Genomic DNA, 18497 nt, shown 5'->3' on the forward strand with positions numbered 1-18497 from the left:
TCGGTAATCCCAGATTGAAAAGCCCTACGGGGCAATATATACGAATACGACATTTCAAAGTTGAAACTCGGCTATATTCGCCTTTGGGGGAAAAAAAAGAGATTAAGAGGGATTCATTTAATAACAAATTGTCAAGGACTTCTCGGATAGCACAGATAAAGACGCGGCAGACTAGGTGGTCTTAAGGCAGAAGTGGAGTATAGAGAACATCTCTCCGTTTATTCAATTATAGATAAGGAGACACAAACGATTGACCGCCAAACCCAAGGTGGTGACAGCAAGCTTGGGGAGGGTGGTCTGTGCTTGGTGGAGAGAAACAGACCTGCAGAAGTCAGAAGGGTGTGTATATATATATATATATATATATATATATATATATGTCTGTTGCTCCGGGAGGCAGACAAACCCATAAAAAGCACTCAGGGGAGGAATGCCATTTTCAAACAAGCACATTCTCCCCGGTGAAGTGGGCAACGTTGAGCTTGCCCTCGGCCTCTCTCCCCGTGCGGCGGCCAGGAAGGCACGTACACCTCCGGTTTGGTGGAGTGAGAAACGAGGCTGTTTAGCCATAGCGCACATTCCTGCCATATTCCACAGGGCGTTATGGTGGAGTCATGCATCCTGTATTAAGAAGACACTCGTTTGCCTCTTCCCGTATAAGCTTTGTTTTTTTAAGGGCCCGGTTCATTCTGAGCTTCAGTCGGAAGCTTTTCGAGCTCATCTTCCATCTTTGGCAAACTCGCGAAAGTATCCTCGACTTATACGAACGTTACACGTGTGTCCCGACATGGGACTGCCACAGTGGGATTGGCCAGGTGCTATACGAGCAGGCTTAACGTCTGGGCCCTTACCCTCATCCCATAGTCGTAAAAAAAATCACAACTCATCCGTACTTAGCATTTTTATTATGCCCAGTGTTGCCCACCCAAGTTAACCCATTTGGGATTTAGGATTCCATTAAAAAACATCTTCTAAATCCTGACAGTTTTCAGAAAAGTCAGTGGTTCTCAAACTTTTTTCCTGTCAGAGACCCCCAGACTTATCCGTTTTTGGCTGCCGACCCCCCCCCCCCCCCCCCCCCCCCATCTCAAAATATTTTGTTCCAGGGACTGACATGATCATTCATTCAATACCAGAAGAATGCCAAGAGGCGACAGAAAGAGACGCTGTGATACACCGCGAGTTTAGAACAGGGTCTTCTCAGTAATTGGAAGACACATTGCAGCCCCATTCAACCCCCCTTCCCCGGCTAACGAACATAATGATTAACCCATTTAGGCCCGACGTCGAAATTTAAAAAATGTCTTCTAAATCCTGACAGTTTTCTGAAATACATGTGTGTTTCTATGTCAGTGGTTCTCAAACTTCAAACTAATTCATGTCAAGGACTCCCAGAATTAACTGAATTTGGCCGCCGACCCCCGTCTGAAAATATGTTGTTCCAGGGCCCCCCCCCCCCCCCCCCAAGAAACAAAGATTTGAGTTAAAAACGTTCGCTCTGAAAGAATATATATTCAAAGATTTCCGCCACAAAAAATAGCAGATCTACACAAGCTCGTAGATCTGCAATTTTTCCACAGCTAACAGATATACACAGTATAACAGATAATGCTTAAAAACACCAAAATGGATTAAGAAGACTACAGTGAGAGAAGAAGAGACCAGAGAGGCTTATTGTTTGGATGTGGTGTGGATGTCTGGCGTCAAGCATCACCCTGTGAGCAGGCCGTGTAAACACACAAGGCCGCACGGCACGGGCCACACCTGGACCCCAAGAAGAAGAGGGTGAAAAGTGAAACGTCACGACGGGTGGCCGGGGCAAGGCAGCTCTTTTGTTTGTTTTTTAAGAGGACAACATGGGAGCTAATTGTTACAAGTACCACAGGAGTAAACACTTCAGACAAAGCATGTCTACAAGGTGGAGCACCGAGACGAATGGCCTTAAACGGGTTAACCCGTTTAGACCCCCCCCCGAGGACGATTCTACTAAAAGTTGTCTCCGGACAGTTTTCTGAAAAACCCTCATGTTTCTGTGTGTCAGTGGTTCTCAAACATTTTCATGTCAAGAACCCCTAGAATTATATGCAATTGGCGTCCGCCCCCCCATCTGAAAATATGTTGTTCCAGGAACCCTCCAGAAGCAAAGATTTGAGGGGTTCCTCTCGTCCTGAATGGGTTAAGACGTTTGGGGCTCTTCCAGTGGGGGTGGGGGGGGGGCAAGGGGGGGAAAAAAAAAAGGAAAAAAAAGTGTAGTTGAAATATAGACGGCGGGTTGAAGTTGTCACTGAATACATATACACACACATTGTTGGGTGGAGTGCAGCCTAAACAATGTAAAGGGGCACGTGACGAGAGAGCGGCGTTTGGCGAGGCTCTGTAACTTGGGGAAGTCACGGCATGTTTAGTTTACTGCCGTGAAGATTGGCAGGAGGTGAACACGGAATACTTTGCTGGGATTTATTATAAACTGACCCCGAGAATTTATTAATTGCATAATTAGCCCCCTTAATGACAAAGTGCAAACTATACTCTTGAACAATCAGAGGCTCTCCTCAGTTGAGAGGTAATAAAGCGTTAAGAGACCATCTTTGTGTCTCTGGGGGGACGTTGTAACCTATTCAGGACGGGAACCCCCTTTTGGTGTTTTTTAAAGCATTATGTTATACTTTAGCTATTGAAAAATACACTAGGTCTGCTATTTCTGAAAAATCGTGAAAATGTGTGGCGAAATCTTTGGATATATTCTTTCGGAGCGAACGAGTTGAACTCAAATATTAGCTTCTGGTGTCGAGGTCCCTGGAAATACATATTTTTAGATGGGGGGTCGGAGGCAAATGTGGCGCAAATCTTTGAATATATATATTCTTTCACAGCGAACGCTTTTAACTCAAATCTTTGCTTCTGGGGGGGTCCCGGCAACAACATAATGAGATGGAGGGTCCGCTGGCCAATTACATATAAATTCTGGGAGTCATCGACATGAAATGGTTTGAAAACCACTGACAGAAACATGAGGTTTCTCAGAAAACGGTCGTGATTTAGGAGCCATTTGTAGAATCGTCCTCGGGTCTAAATGGGTTAACTGTAGATCACGGTTGTGGTGAACCTCACAGTGCAACGGGAAGATTAAAAAAAAGTACAAAATAAATAAACGTTCGTGCTTTTTTTTACCCTCCCCGTCTTTGTCATTTTCTCCTCCTCGCCCCCCTCTTGTGGTGCTGGCCTTGTAAATCCTTTGTGGCGTTTCTATTCAGAAACCACACGTATCGCCTCTCCACATGAGCACCGCTAAAAAGGAGCGCTCCCGACACCGACACACTCCATGGAGAAAACAGAAACCAGGTGTAGCTTTTCATACGGGGGTGAGCTTCTTTCACCCCGTGTGACTCGAGTGTGTGTGTGTGCGCGTCTGTGTGCACGTGTATGTATAGTACGTGCATTTGATAAGACACTTGACCAGAGCACACAGGGTAACATTCAATGTACCTTTCCCTACACTTGGAAAGTATTGGAAACTTTTTTTTCGTTTTTTCGAACACACCACTGAAGTCATCTTTTGTTTAGTAACGCTATCTCTACAATCCCCATGGCGTGACATGTTTACTTGATGCACAGGGAGCACGTCAAGATTAGGGAACAAGTGAGGGCACTGTGTCCGTGAAGATCACAGGGGTTTCCCCCTCACCTAAGATAAGCATAGCCTGGCAACAGCAACACAGGCGTAGCATGGGTTTGCTTGGCAGGGGGACAATGAAGCTAATTTAACTGACAAAAACACAACAGAGGCGTGGGGTGGTATCCCTCAGACCTTGGAAATCTCAGGCGGGATCAATCGAGTGCATTTTTAACTACAGACTACGCTTGTAGATGGGCTATTTTCAGCAAAGTAGCGAAGTTGATATAGACCCCCTGCGGACAAAATATATAGGGTACACTGCACAAAAATATACGGATGTGTATATTACAGGAAACTCCCGTTAAACCTTCCAACAAACTAACTCCCGAATTGTACCACACACCTGTATATTAACTGTATATGCCCGCTAAACTTGAGGTTTACGGGCAAAATACAGTGCCCATAATTGCCCGTTAACTCCTCTTTTTATGTATTTAAAAAAATATCTAAAAAAGGAAATAAGCATGTTAATATTTATATTCCCCCCAAAACTAATTTATGATGGATGTTAATTATTTTCAGACATGGCTGCCTAGGCGGTCTCACATTTATATATTATTTCACATACAGTATCTGAAGTTAAAATCAGACCCTGTCTGAACTGAGTGGTGCTGTTGGGGTGTCTGACTAGTGGGTGTCTGACTAGTGGGTGTCTAGTGGGTCTCTGACTAGTGGGTCTCTGACTAGTGGGTCTCTGACTAGTGGGTGTCTAGTGGGTCTCTGACTAGTGGGTCTCTGACTAGTGGGTCTCTGACTAGTGGGTCTCTGACTAGTGGGTGTCTGACTAGTGGGTGTCTGACTAGTGGGTCTCTGACTAGTGGGTGTCTGACGACTAGTGGGTGTCTGACTAGTGGGTGTCTGACTAGTGGGTGTCTGACTAGTGGGTGTCTGACTAGTGGGTGTCTGACTAGTGGGTGTCTGACGACTAGTGGGTGTCTGACGACTAGTGGGTGTCTGACTAGTGGGTGTCTGACGACTAGTGGGTGTCTGACGACTAGTGGGTGTCTGACGACTAGTGAGTGTCTGACGACTAGTGGGTGTCTGACGACTAGTGGGTGTCTGACGACTAGTGGGTGTCCGACTAGTGGGTGTGTGACGACTAGTGGGTGTCTGACGACTAGTGGGTGTCTGACGACTAGTGGGTGTCTGACGACTAGTGGGTGTCTGACGACTAGTGGGTGTCTGACGACTAGTGGGTGTCCGACTAGTGGGTGTCCGACTAGTGGGTGTCTGACGACTAGTGGGTGTCTGACGACTAGTGGGTGTCTGACGACTAGTGGGTGTCTGACGACTAGTGGGTGTCTGACGACTAGTGGGTGTCTGACGACTAGTGGGTGTCTGACGACTAGTGGGTGTCTGACGACTAGTGGGTGTCTGACGACTAGTGGGTGTCCGACTAGTGGGTGTCCGACTAGTGGGTGTCTGACGACTAGTGGGTGTCTGACGACTAGTGGGTGTCTGACGACTAGTGGGTGTCTGACGACTAGTGGGTGTCTGACGACTAGTGGGTGTCTGACGACTAGTGGGTGTCCGACTAGTGGGTGTCTGACGACTAGTGGGTGTCCGACTAGTGGGTGTCCGACTAGTGGGTGTCCGACTAGTGGGTGTCCGACTAGTGGGTGTCTGACGACTAGTGGGTGTCTGACGACTAGTGGGTGTCTGACGACTAGTGGGTGTCTGACGACTAGTGGGTGTCTGACTAGTGGGTGTCCGACGACTAGTGGGTGTCCGACCTTTCAGAATATAGAACTGTAGACAATGCAAAGGCATTCCTATTTGGAATTATAGTACATCATGCATTGCAAAAAACCTTTTGACAAGACAAGACTCAATACATGGCACCTCTCCAACAGCACCAGCATCCAGGCACACGGGGAACCTCACCTTGCGTTTTGAAGCCAAACGGAGGTAAATAATTGCTGACTTTCGCCAGCCGTTTGAAATTGCGGTCCAGGAACATCGGAGCTGGTTTCATGAACCTGCAAAGCGAGAGAAAGAGTAGATAAGAGAACAGAGAAAAAGAAAAGAACCAAATAAAAAACCACGTACAAGACAAAGTTTTGATACGCAGGTTTGGCAACATTACCAAATATTATCTTGAGTGACGGTACCATCCACAGCAGAAAGTTAACAGTATCCAGTTACTGTACAGCGCAACAAGTGTCACCACATTCAGAGTTACGAGCGTTCATATATCAGTGTTGTTTTTGACGGCACATTTTGATTTTAGTTTTAGTCATCTAGTCTCTTGAATATTTTATTTAGTTTGTCACATTTTAGTCACCTGGAATGTCTTAGTGTTGGTCTAGTTTTAGTCGACTAAATGTCACACTATTTTAGTTGACTAAATCTACAGTTGATTTAGTCGACTAAAATGTATTTCGGTGGGCCTTGATGTTGTCGTAATGACTGATTTTACACTTCTAGCAGATCTGCTATTTTCAGCATGCAACCAAGTGTAAAATGACTCATACAGCATTTTAGTCTAGTTTTTAGCGGTTGATGAAATTGTCAACACATTAGTCTTAGTTTTTGTCATCATAGCTTAGTTTTCATTTAGCTTCCATTTAGTTTGTCAGTGAAAAAAGGTAGTCGAGTCCTTTACAAAATGTAAACGACACGGTAAGATGTCGTCTTGTGAATTTCCATGGAAAACGGAGCTCTCTTCATCTTCCCAAACAATCAGATTAGTTTAGGCTACAACGTTTTCATGAGGCCGTCTGAGACCTATAATGTTGGTATAGGCGACACCTATATATACACCTGTATAGGGTGACAATTTGGCCACGCTGAAGTGACTTTCATCGTGCGATAATAATAATAAGTCATAATTCAACACTTTTAAATTGTCACCCAAAGCATTAGTTGACCTTTACCCATGGAATAAAGCCCCCCAGAGAATAGAACCTTATGGCCTCCTGTCTTCCCAGCTCTGACCACGGGGGGGCAGCCATGTTAAAGAAGTCCTTGGTGAAGTTAAAGACATTGGGGGGAGGGGGGGGGGGGGCTGTAAAAGGAGATGCTTTCTTGTTCCCTTGTCATCAATCTAACTACGTCCTCACCACAGCACAGCTCCTCCAGAAACAACTGTGACACACATGTTAGCCAGCTCATTGGGACACACACACACACACACACACACACACACACACACACACACACACGTAAAGAAACAGAAAAAGGGAGGAGAGGCAGAGAGAGAGCGTGTTAAAAATGGAGTAGAGCAGAGTTCAGGGGCGCCTGCCTGCAACACACATAACCCATCAACAGCCAATTTCGTTCCCAGGGAACGAACGCCTAAATCACAGCTGACACACCGTTTTGGTAATTGTGCCTTCGACGATGTATTGACGCCAGAATGTTTTTTCCTCAAATGATTTGGGCTCCACCACCAACCAACACCCACCTGGTGGGCCCCAACTCTGTAAAGTGACCCAGCGTGCCAGAAGATTCTGTATACTTATACTAGCATCCTGTACGATGCAGAAAAAAGGTTATTTAACCCATTTAGACGATTCTACAAATGTCTTCTAATTCCTGTCAGTCATTCGTTCTCAAACATATATTTCTGGGGGTCCTTGACTGGCGGCCGACCCCCCATCTGAAAATATGTAGTTCCAAACATTTGGGCCACATTTTCACGATTTTTCAAAAATAGCAGACCTACAAGCTCTTTTCAAGAGCTAAAGTATAACATAGTGCTTAAAACACCGAAAGGGGTTCGCGCCCAAAATGGGTTAATGTGGACTGTAAGGGGTGTGTCTTTGGGTCAACAAAATTCAAGACAAAGTGTACAAAGCGTGTCGGCAGCATGACAGCATATTGGACAACGTAGCTTCCTCCTTTTAGAGAAACAAATCCTTCTCTAAAACGTGCTACAAGTAAATCCGAGATGGGCTTTACACAGAAAAACACACTGTGACCGACGACTATGTTTTTAACCCATTTAGACCTGAGAAATTCAAAAAAATTATGTCTTTGAAATCTTGACAGTTTTCTGAAAACCCTATGTTTCCATGTCAGTGGTTCTCAAACTATTTCATGTCAAGGACGCCCAAAATGTATTTGGCCGTGACCACCATCTCAAAATATGTTGTTCCAGGGACGCACCCCCAGAAGCAAATATGCAAGTTAAAAAAGTTTGCACTGAAAGAATATATATATATTCAAAGATTTGCGCCACATTTTCACGATTTTTCAAAAATAGCAGACCTACAAGCTCGTAGCGCGACACTTGGTGCCGCGCTATGAGCTTGTAGATCTGCTAAAGCTAAAGTATAACATAATGCTAACATAACACCAAAAAGGGGTTCCCGTCCGTCCAGAATGAGTTAATGTTCTTTGAACTGTGACTTCCATCATCGTCTCTCTCTCTGCCTCCTCCCTGCGTGTGTCCTTTTTGATAAAGCACCGCTCCTCGTATCAAAAAAGAGAATCCACTTCCTCCTTTGGGGGCCAGGGGCCGGGCCACCGGGTGGCCGGGGGGCGGCTACGTGCTGCTGAGCGTGGCCGTGCCATGGATGTGTGTTTTCGTGACCTGCTGTCTTGCTGGGGGGAGAAGGGACGGGACGGGGCGGGACAGGAGAGGAGAGCTGGGCTCCTCCGGTTTTAACCCATTTAGACCCGAGGACGATTCTACAAAATGTCTTCGAAAACATGACAGTTTTCATGAAAAACCTTTGTTTCTATGTCAGTCATTCTCCAACATTTTCATGTCAAGGACTCCCAAAGATTATATGCAATTGGCCTGCCGACCCTCATCTGAAAATATGTTGTTCCAGGGACCTCCCAGAAGCAAAGATTTGAGTTAAAAACGTTCACTCTGAAAGAATATATATATTTTCAAAGATTTGCGCCACAAGTTTGCGATTTTTCAAAAATAGCAGACCTATACAAGCTCGTAGCAAGGCACTCTGTGCCGCGCTACGACAGCTAAAGCATGACATAATGCTTAAAACCCCAACAGGGGTTTCCCGACCAGGATGGGTTAACAAGCCTGCCGCTCCACGCAGTATAATTTTACAATGCACACGGCGACGGTTTTCACTGGCCGACACACTAGATGGTCACTGAATACTGAAGCCTGGGACAAATGGGAGCGGGTTTTGATTTTTATGAGTATCGTCATAAAAGTTACAGAAAAGCAACCAAAACGCTCGGTGGAAAAATGTACTGCCGCGCACATAAGCCATCTCCGCTAGCATTTAGCGCCATAAACTACAGCTCATAGTGAGTCTGGCACTTGAAATCATGAACAATATACACCCCCAAATTCAAGTTAGTGTTAGTCAGAGTTAAAGTGTCGAAGTGTCCTTGAGCAAGACACTGAACCCCCGTCAATTGCTCCCGATGTGCTGGTTGCATGGTTTCCGCCTCCATCGGTGGATATATGCGTGTATGAATGGGTGAATTGCTGCACAATCTATGCAAAGCGCCTTGGATAAAAGGCGCTATATAAATGCACCATTTACAACCAACACTGTATAGTCTGTGTACAGTACTTTACAGTGAGAGATTTACCCCAACAACAAAGTCGGACTCCGGTTCATCTCTGACTGACCATACCGACATACATCGCCACCGTCAATTGACCCGAAGGACACACAAAACATGCAAACCATACAATAACTCATGCCTTCCCTATAAACGACGTCATTAATCACATTAAATCATGTTGCCTTGTGGTCCCTGTGTGCTCAATTAAATAACACAGCGGATGGCCCGTGAGCAAGGAGACACTATTTAACAGCTAGAAAGAGAATGCATTTCAAACCCCAAACCACATCAGTTGGTGAATACTGTAACTGTACACAGTGTTACTTGGCCCCCCCCACACACACACACACACACAGTGTGTGGTGCACTTTGCACCTTTGTGGTCAAACAGATTGGGGCCAAAAAATACAAATAAAATACAAAGGGGGACCTAAGGATGCACAATGACCAAACATGGCCAACGCAGATGGAAGGCCCCTCCGGTTAGCGAGCGGGCCAGCTTGCCCCCCCCCCCCCCCCCCCCCCCAACTAATCTCTCTTTGAACGCACTCGCCATCCCCCTCCCCCCAGAGGAAGAGGGGGGAGAGGAGGAGGGGATCTGGAGGAGAAACAGTCACGTCCGGATCCCTCTTTTTTTCCTCCTCCTCAAATCACCTGACAGAAGCACGCAGACACTCAGCGACTCCTGTCCTGCCAAAACAAACTGAGATTCATTAGACTTGAAGCTTCAGGGGGCCAAACATGACTATAAATAACACCGGGACTAGAGTCCAGAGAGAGTCACAGAGCTCACTCACATCGACAGAAAGTCACAGACATCCACAGAACAGAGACGAGACGGCTGCATGTCGTTAATAAAAATCGAGAATTACCAACAACCAACGAAATAAAAGACGAAAAAAATGGTAAAAGATGGGTCTTCCAAAATGGACAGCGGGGCCGGGAGGATTGCATTGTGCTCATTTCCTCCTAGCTATAGAGGTCTATCACTCGGAGAGCCCTTTATTTTCATAACCGCGCCGAGCTCAAGTTCACTGCCAACACATGATTTAGGGCTCCAATACAAACAGTTTGGGTAGAGCGGAGAGGGTTGAGGAGGAGGAGGAGGAGGAGGAGGTGTTGAAAATAAATTGGATTGCGCGGGGCACGGCCTCCGCTGGACGAAGACAAACACGGAGGAAGCAGGAGATGATTAGAGGGAAGGGCCAACGGGGGCCAACCTCACCGCTATAAGAGGTTAAGAGGGATTTCTCTAGCATAGTCAAACGCAGAGGCTACACCAAGCACGGTTAAAATAAAAATGACATTAATGGCAAAACGGAAACGCGGCGTCGTCTACGTCTTAAAGACAATTTGCTCAGCCTCATTTAGCCCAGGAATGGAAATAGAAAAGGAAAATCGGAGAAAAGTTGAATAATGGTGGTTTTGGGTTACCGGCATAACAGCTTATTGGTATAATCAAAAACCTACCTGAAACTTAGACAAAACATACATACACGAGAACCGCTCACATTAAGACATAATCTTAATTTACAGATCGAATGGCAAGCATCAAGCATGTACACCACAGACATACGCCTATACCGCTATTTATTTACCCATTTAGTCCCGAGGACGATTCTACGAAAGCCTGACAGTTTTCTGTACAGCCCATGTTTCCATGTCATCGTCAGTGGTCCTCAACCTAACCCATGTTTCCATGTCATCGTCAGTGGTCCTCAACCTAACCCATGTTTCCATGTCATCGTCAGTGGTCCTCAACCTAACCCATGTTTCCATGTCATCGACTCAGTTGGTCCTCAACCTTTTTCATGTCAAGGAGCCACAGATATTTACGTAATTGGCCGCCGACCCCCATCTGAAAATGTTGTTCCAGGGACCCCCCCCCAAGAAGCAAAGATTTGAGTTAAAAATGTTCACTCTGAAAGAATATATATATTCAAAGATTTGTGCCACATTATTTTGAGATTTTTCAAAAATAGCAGACCTACAAGCTCGTAGCGATCTCTACGAGATTGTAGATCTGCTATTGTTCAATAGCTAAAGTATAACATAATGCTAGAAACACCAAAAGGAGTTCCCACCCTGATGGGTTCACACACACACACACACACACACACACACACCCACCCCCTTACTAAATATCAAACACATGCACATTTACGCAAGTCCATCCACTGCTTGCCGCCGATGGACACACAAACGATGTCGCTTTGAGGTATGAATGGTGCTAATTGACCTCGTGTGAAACAGAGGTGAGGGTGGTAGTAATCAGCGGCTTCCCACTGGGGGGGGGGGGTTCTGTGTTGTACACAACTTTGATCCGACACGTGCGGCTGATTAGAGGAAGTCGTTAGGCCAAAGGGGAGAGAGGGGGTACATCGTTAACACGTATAGCCTCTCAGGTGGTGCAGAGGCCAGCTCTCTCGAAGAAACCCACACTGCTCCTTGTCCTTGTAACCACAGATTTACCACAAGCAATGTCCATGAAGTTGGCTGCGCGCGCGCGCACACACACACACACACACACACACACACACACACACACACACACACACACACACACAGGTATGTGTGAGGGATTCCAAAAGGTCAAAGAGCATTGTAAGAGTCAAGCATTGAATATTTTACGCAGCATGACTTGGAGGCCCTGTAACTCTGTTTTAGCTCATTAGGCCTAAAAAAAAAAAACTTTGGTTTCCGATTGGCTGTCATTTTTGGGCTGAGTAGGTAGGGAATTTATTTTATTTTATTTTTTATTTTATTTTTTCGTGGGAAGGATGGGTAGCAAGGAATTTATTTTATTTTATTTTACTTATTTATTTTTTCGTGGGAAGGATGGGTAGCAAGGATTTAAAAAAAAATCCTACGGCAATGATGGATAGGCTTCTATATTTTGGCTATGTGAAATAACTGTGGCAGTTTTAATGGTTAATACAACTTTACATTGTTTTCATTACACAGTGACATATACCTGGAGTAGAGGCAGCAGGTTTAGAAAATAGGGTTGCTGATATTTTCTGCTGCCCTGCGGTTGGCTTTTGGCTTTTTTTGGTGGCATTTTAATGTGCGGTGGCAGTGGCACCACAACACACACGCAACAGAAACACAACAATATCGGCGTGTGTTATTCAATGTGTGTTTGTGTTTCCCATTGAACCGGGTCTGCATGTCACGTTAAAACATGTTCCCCTAAATATTTCTGTCGGAGGCAGCGCGGTTTAGTTGAGAGAGTTGCGACATCTCCGTTCACTGCTTATTCGTGGGGCTGCATGCGTCATTGATCAGTCCATTGTCGTCACTCTCTGTCTCTAAACGGCTCTAGTCTAGAGGCTGCGCTCCGCTCCCCGGTCAGAGCTGAGCAACATGGCGGCGCACAGCGCGCTGTGTTGACAGTGTTGTTACAAACGATAGTGGTTCTACAACTATTCCTACGTGGATTTAATTTTTTATAACGTAGGATGAGGTCGCGTGTCCCGATGGTCTCATCAAAGAGAATTTTAATGATCAAAGACCTTTTTGGTCTTGACTCGGTCGTATTCTGTTTTTTTTTTTTTTTTTTCACCAAATGCCAATAAAATAATATGAGTCGCGCATATTTAATAGAGTCGGTCGGCAACCGGAAACCAAAGTTGTTTTTTTTTAGGCCTTAGGACATTTAGGACTGAGGCTGATTAAAAAAAGATTTTGCACCACATACGCACGATTTTTCAAAAATGGAAGATCTACAAACTCGTAGCTCGCAGAGCTTGTAGATCTGCTATTTTTCAAAAGCTAAAGTATAACATGATGCTTAAAACACACCAAAATGGGTTCCCGCCCCGAACGGATGAACTGCGACTATCAAGGGTTTACCACTCCCCGGAAATTGTTAAAGGACAACTTTAGTTTTTTTCAACCAAGGTTCATGTTTTAGGTTATTACAGAAAGTAAAAGATGAGTGTTCATTTTTCTTCATTTGCTGCTTTCTTTCGTTTTACGAATTTAAGCTGTTTTTGACAGGGCGGCGGGGGCATTCAATCATGGGGCTAAATATGTATTTCTTTACTAAATGTTATAGCAATTTATTATTTTATTATTTACTATAGTCCTACTAGACATCTGGCCACAAAAGATCACGAGATCTACTGAATGTGTCAAACTGACATATTGAGCCTATGACACACAGTGTGGCTTCCCCCCAGTATAGGCTTCACATTCAGTAGATCCTGTGATCTTTTGTGGCTAGATGTAATTTCTTGGGGTCTAGTAGGACTATAGTAAATAATACAAAAATAAATCGCCATAATATTTTGTAAAACAAAATACATATTTAGCCCCATGCTCGAATGCCCCCGCCCCCCTGTCAAAAACCGCTAAAATCCATAAAACGAAAGAAAGCAGCAAATGAAGAAAAATTAACACTCATCTTTTACTTTCTCTAATAATAACCTAAAACATGAACCTTGGTTGAAAAAAACTAAAGTTGTCCTTTAACCCATTTTCTAAATCACGACAATTTTCGGAAAGATTTGAGGCAGATAGCGATTTTTTTTAAATTGCAGACCTACAAGCTCGTAGCGCGCCACCGAGTGGCGCGGTACGAGCTTGTAGGTCTGCAATTTAAAAAAAATCGCTTGTAGATCTGCGATTTTTCAATAGCTAAATTATAACATAATGTGTGTAACCACCAAAAGGGGTTCAAATGGGTTAAGATTGCTTGATACCGTACAAGAGGTCATAACACAGCTTTTTGGGGGTCACCTCACCACAAGTGTACATGTGTACTGTACATCTTGGGAAACGACGTATAAATGACTTGTGCTTGTGGAAAGATGGCTGTGGAGAATTGGGAGCATCAGTGGGTCTTGTTCCATAAATAGGCCAAGAAGAAACATGTACAGCACTGCCACAGGGCCATTGTCCAGCAATGCGGAAAATTGCCCCCTCTATTAGCTATAGTTCCAAGAATGCTAATGGGGGACAATGTCCTATAGATTGAGGCTGGGATGCGGGCGGCAACGAGGGGAGAAGATCAAAGGGAAGGCAGTGACATCACAGAAGAGGGACCGGGCGAGGAGTGATCCGTGGATTGTGTGTTGTGGTGGGGGGGGGGGGGGGGGGGGGGGGAGCCGAGAGAGGGGGGGGGACCAGGAAGTGGATGATGATGAGTCACAGTCACAGGAAGTGTCGCCTCGGTGCCCCTCTTGACGGGGAAGAAGAAGAGCCTCCCGAGGCCTCGAGGACATGAGTGGGACGAACACTTTTGTATTCTCGTGACAGAGGCTTCTTTTGTGTGGCGTGGAACTCGCCAAGGACAAAGTCCTGTGTTTTGTGGTGGTGGTGGTGGTGGTGGGGGAAGGGGGGGTTAGAGAACGGACTGACTCCCGACATGACTCACAACTCTTGAGGATTGCGTGGGAATGTAAGTGAGCTCCTCTGTTCCGACTCTTGACCCCACAGCCGCCCCGAAGGCCAAGCTGCAGGCTCAACTGGTGACAGCGTTTTCTCCCTTCTCCAATGCCACCGTTTTTATATCGACGCTCGATCCAATCGATTTGTCTTACGGAGCTTAGCTGCCCAATGTGTGTGTGTGTGTAGATGGTCGACATCCTTATGAAGGAATTGGCCTCGTTCTTATGATTTTTTTAAATCAAGGATAAATTAGGACTTGGAGGCAACTCAGACACGAGTACTTAACACAGTCAAACTGTCATCCCATGGAATCCCGCAGAGGAACAAAAAATCTGACCTGTCTGAAGTGAGTGGTGCTGTACTGTACTGTACTGTACTGTACTGTACTGTACTGTACTGTACTGTACAAGCCCTCCTCCCTGGCCTGTGTGTGTCTGTGTGTTAGGCTGTGCAACAGTGACACTTGGTGGTGAACAAACGCTATAACGCTATTTCCGTGCAGGGACCCAGGGGACACGGGGGACACAGGGGACACGGGGACATAGAGACACAGGGACCCAGGAACCCAGGGGACACAGGGACACGTCAGGGAAACAGAGACACAGGGACACAGAGACCCAGGGACACAGGGACACAGGGACACAGAGACACAGGGACACAGAGACACAGGGACACAGAGACACAGGGACACAGGGACACAGGGACACAGGGACACGGGGACACGGGGACACGGAGACCCAGGGACACAGGGACACAGGGACACAGGGACACAGAGACCCAGGGACACAGGGACACAGGGACACACAGACACACAGACACACGGACACAGGGACACAGGGACACAGGGACACAGGGACACACAGACACACAGACACAGGGACACAGGGACACAGGGACACAGGGACACAGGGACACAGGGACACAGGGACACAGGGACACAGAGACCCAGAGACACAGAGACACAGGGACACAGGGACACAGGGACACAGAGACACAGAGACACAGAGACACAGGGACACAGAGACACAGAGACACAGAGACACAGGGACACAGGGACACAGAGACACAGGGACACAGGGACACAGGGACACAGGGACCCAGGGACACAGAGACACAGGGACACAGGGACACAGGGACACAGAGACACAGGGACACAGGGACACAGAGACACAGGGACACAGAGACACAGAGACACAGAGACACAGGGACACAGGGACACAGGGACACAGGGACACAGGGACACAGGGACACAGGGACACAGCTCTACAGCAGTGGTTGCACCACTTCAAAAAACAACAACAAAGAAACAAAGAGGCGTTTTCTTCTCACTTAGGATAGATGGTGGTCATCTTGGCTGCCGCGAAGCCCGTCTTGCACGCTCCTTCGCTGAGGTTGCCATACTTGTACGCCAACTCTGGTGGCCTGTGGATTAATAACGACACAGAGAGAGAGATTAATAGATGAATTAATACGAGAAACAGAAAGTGACAAATGATCTATTGCCAGGGCCAGGCTACTAAAACCATGGTGGGCAACAAGCAAATGCTTCAGTTTTAGTCATTGGTCTCTTCAATAGAGCGTCGCAGTCCCGCCCCCTACCAGGGCACCAGGAAATGATTCTCCGTTCATTTTCCTCATAGACATTTCAAAAAAGTATTTATTTAAAGACGGTAACGCCGCGGACAAAGCCAACTCTTATCGTGACAAATCGTGACAACAAACACAATTTTTTTGGGCGGAACAAATAATTAGAAAGAAGAAGAAAAACGGCAGGTTTGAGGTTACAACACTTTTTTTGTTGTTTTTCTTCTTTGTAATTATTTGTTTGGTCCAAAATATAGTTGTTTGTTGTCATGAGTTGTCACGACTCGAGTTGGCTTTGTCCGCGGCGTAACCGTCTTTAAATAAATACCTTTTGAAATGTGGGGGGAAAAAAATGGGAAAAATGCATTGGGAATAATTTCCTGGGCCTGGCGTCGTCATGAAAGGGGGACTGCGACGCTCTATACTAGTCTCTTCATTTAGTTTTAGTCACATTTTAGTCACCTGGAATGTTTTCGTGTTAGTCTACAGTTGTCTTAAATGTATTTTGGCGGGCCTCGATGCCGTCGTGATGACCATTTTTACATTTGGTGAAAATAGCCGATCTACAAGCTCACAACGTGACGCGTTGTGAGCTTGTAGATCGGCTATATTCAGCATGCAACCTAGTGTAAAATGACTTACTGTATACTGCTGGATCTCTTGTCCACTAGTCCCTTCCTAACATTTTACTCTAGTTTTTATTTGTTGACAAAATAGTCAACATATTTAGTCATCATAGCCGAGTTTTCATTTGGTTTCCGTTTAGTTTTCGTCAGTGTCAAAAGGTAGTCAACGGACATTTCTTCGTCTTGGTTTCAGTCGAGGAAATCAAACAGTGGGAGATACAGGAGACAGGTTGAACCCAACAGCTCAGCACATCACTTATGTGGGGGGCCCTAGTTCAAATAATCACAGTGCTAACCTTAGCAACCTCCCCTGTTGCTAACACGATCATTAATATTATATCCCTCTCAATGCCATGAACACAGAGTAAATAATCAACAGAGTGAACAGAGGCCCATGCAGGCACTATGGGGGAGGCCGGTCCACCCAGACACACTTCATGGGGCCAGGGTTGATGGGGAGGAACCAGTCTGACCATGGGTGTGGGTGTGTGTGCACAATTTAATAATTAGCCCTTCACCCATTAGTCCCTCCCCAACCCATCCCAGGCACGTTAGCAGCGAAGTAAGCTTGACCTGCATAGCAACCGTTGCTAAACTATTTGGATTGGCATTGGACAATCGCTTTTTGGGGTGAGATTTAGTGAAGGGCTAATTACATTTGTATAGCGTTTTTCCACAAATAAAAAAACACGAAAAGGGGAACCACTTTTGGCGTTTTAACTAAGCATTATGTTATACTTTAGCTATTGAAAAATAGCAGATCTACAAGCTCGTAGCACAGTCTGATATTTTTGAAAAATCGTGAAAATGCGGCACAAATCTTTGAATATATATTCTTTCAGAAGACTTATTTTATTTATTTCGACGTCAGGTCTAAATGGGTTAAAATACAAAATGGGATGGAAAACGTCAATGCACACATTTGAGCCGACATGGCATTAATAGCCACTCAAGTCTACTTTGTCGTGTGACAATACATACAATGCCAATCTACAGGCCGGTCCACACCAATGCAACATGCAACTACTTGCAACTAGGGATGCACCATTAATCGGGAGCATAATCGGCCATATAAATTCCATATCTGTATCGGAACGGTCAAAAACAATAAACATACAGATTATTTAATCGTTTTTTACCAGCAAAAAAAATATAAAAAATGTATATACATTTCATTTGTGTACTCGTCTCATTCAGTAGGCATTCAGTTGTAAAAACAGACACTTGGAAGAAAGTATATGCTAATTATTGATTGATTGATTGAATACATTATTAACAGGCTCTTTGGGCCAATAAGCCCCTACAGGGCCTAGTCTTGTTTCCATTGTGGTCCTCTGTATAACATCGGAAGCGGTTCAGAATCGGTATCGGCAGATACGACCCTGCAAATAATCGCAGATCGGATATCGGACATCATTTCATAATCGTGCACCCCTTCCCAATGATAGTTGCATTGGTGTGGAGTGGCCTTTACACGGTTTTGTTGGAAGGAGTTGAGACTAGTTGCATTGGTGCCGTCTGGCCTTATACAAGCTCACAACATGGTCCGATGCATTGTGAGCTTGTAGATCTGCTGGTTCTGTTTTTGATCATCTTGATATTTTTCCCCCGGAATAGATGCCAGGCTTAATTAATGGAATTAACTGCAAGAACATTATCAGCAACACAAGTATATCTCTACCCAACAGCAGGTACAAGCGACACATTCTCCGCCATCGTTG

At 45.5% G+C, this 18497-nt stretch overlaps 1 protein-coding gene across 1 annotated transcript in view; it reads right to left on the reverse strand.

Moving 5' to 3' along the window:
- st3gal3b (ST3 beta-galactoside alpha-2,3-sialyltransferase 3b) overlaps nt 1-18497 on the reverse strand; it is a gene marked incomplete at its 3' end in the record, with an annotated part of 109667 nt that overhangs the window by 60471 nt on the left and 30699 nt on the right. The window contains exons 6-7 of the mRNA XM_083782620.1: nt 15896-15988; nt 5561-5655 (exon numbers count right to left, since the gene is read on the reverse strand). Of these exons, the coding sequence (XP_083638746.1) occupies nt 5561-5655; nt 15896-15988 (188 nt within the window). The remainder of the gene's footprint in view (nt 1-5560; nt 5656-15895; nt 15989-18497) is intronic.

The sequence above is a fragment of the Protomyctophum parallelum genome (assembly GCF_964188405.1).
Source record: "Protomyctophum parallelum genome assembly, chromosome: 14".
Lineage (NCBI taxonomy): Eukaryota > Metazoa > Chordata > Actinopteri > Myctophiformes > Myctophidae > Protomyctophum > Protomyctophum parallelum.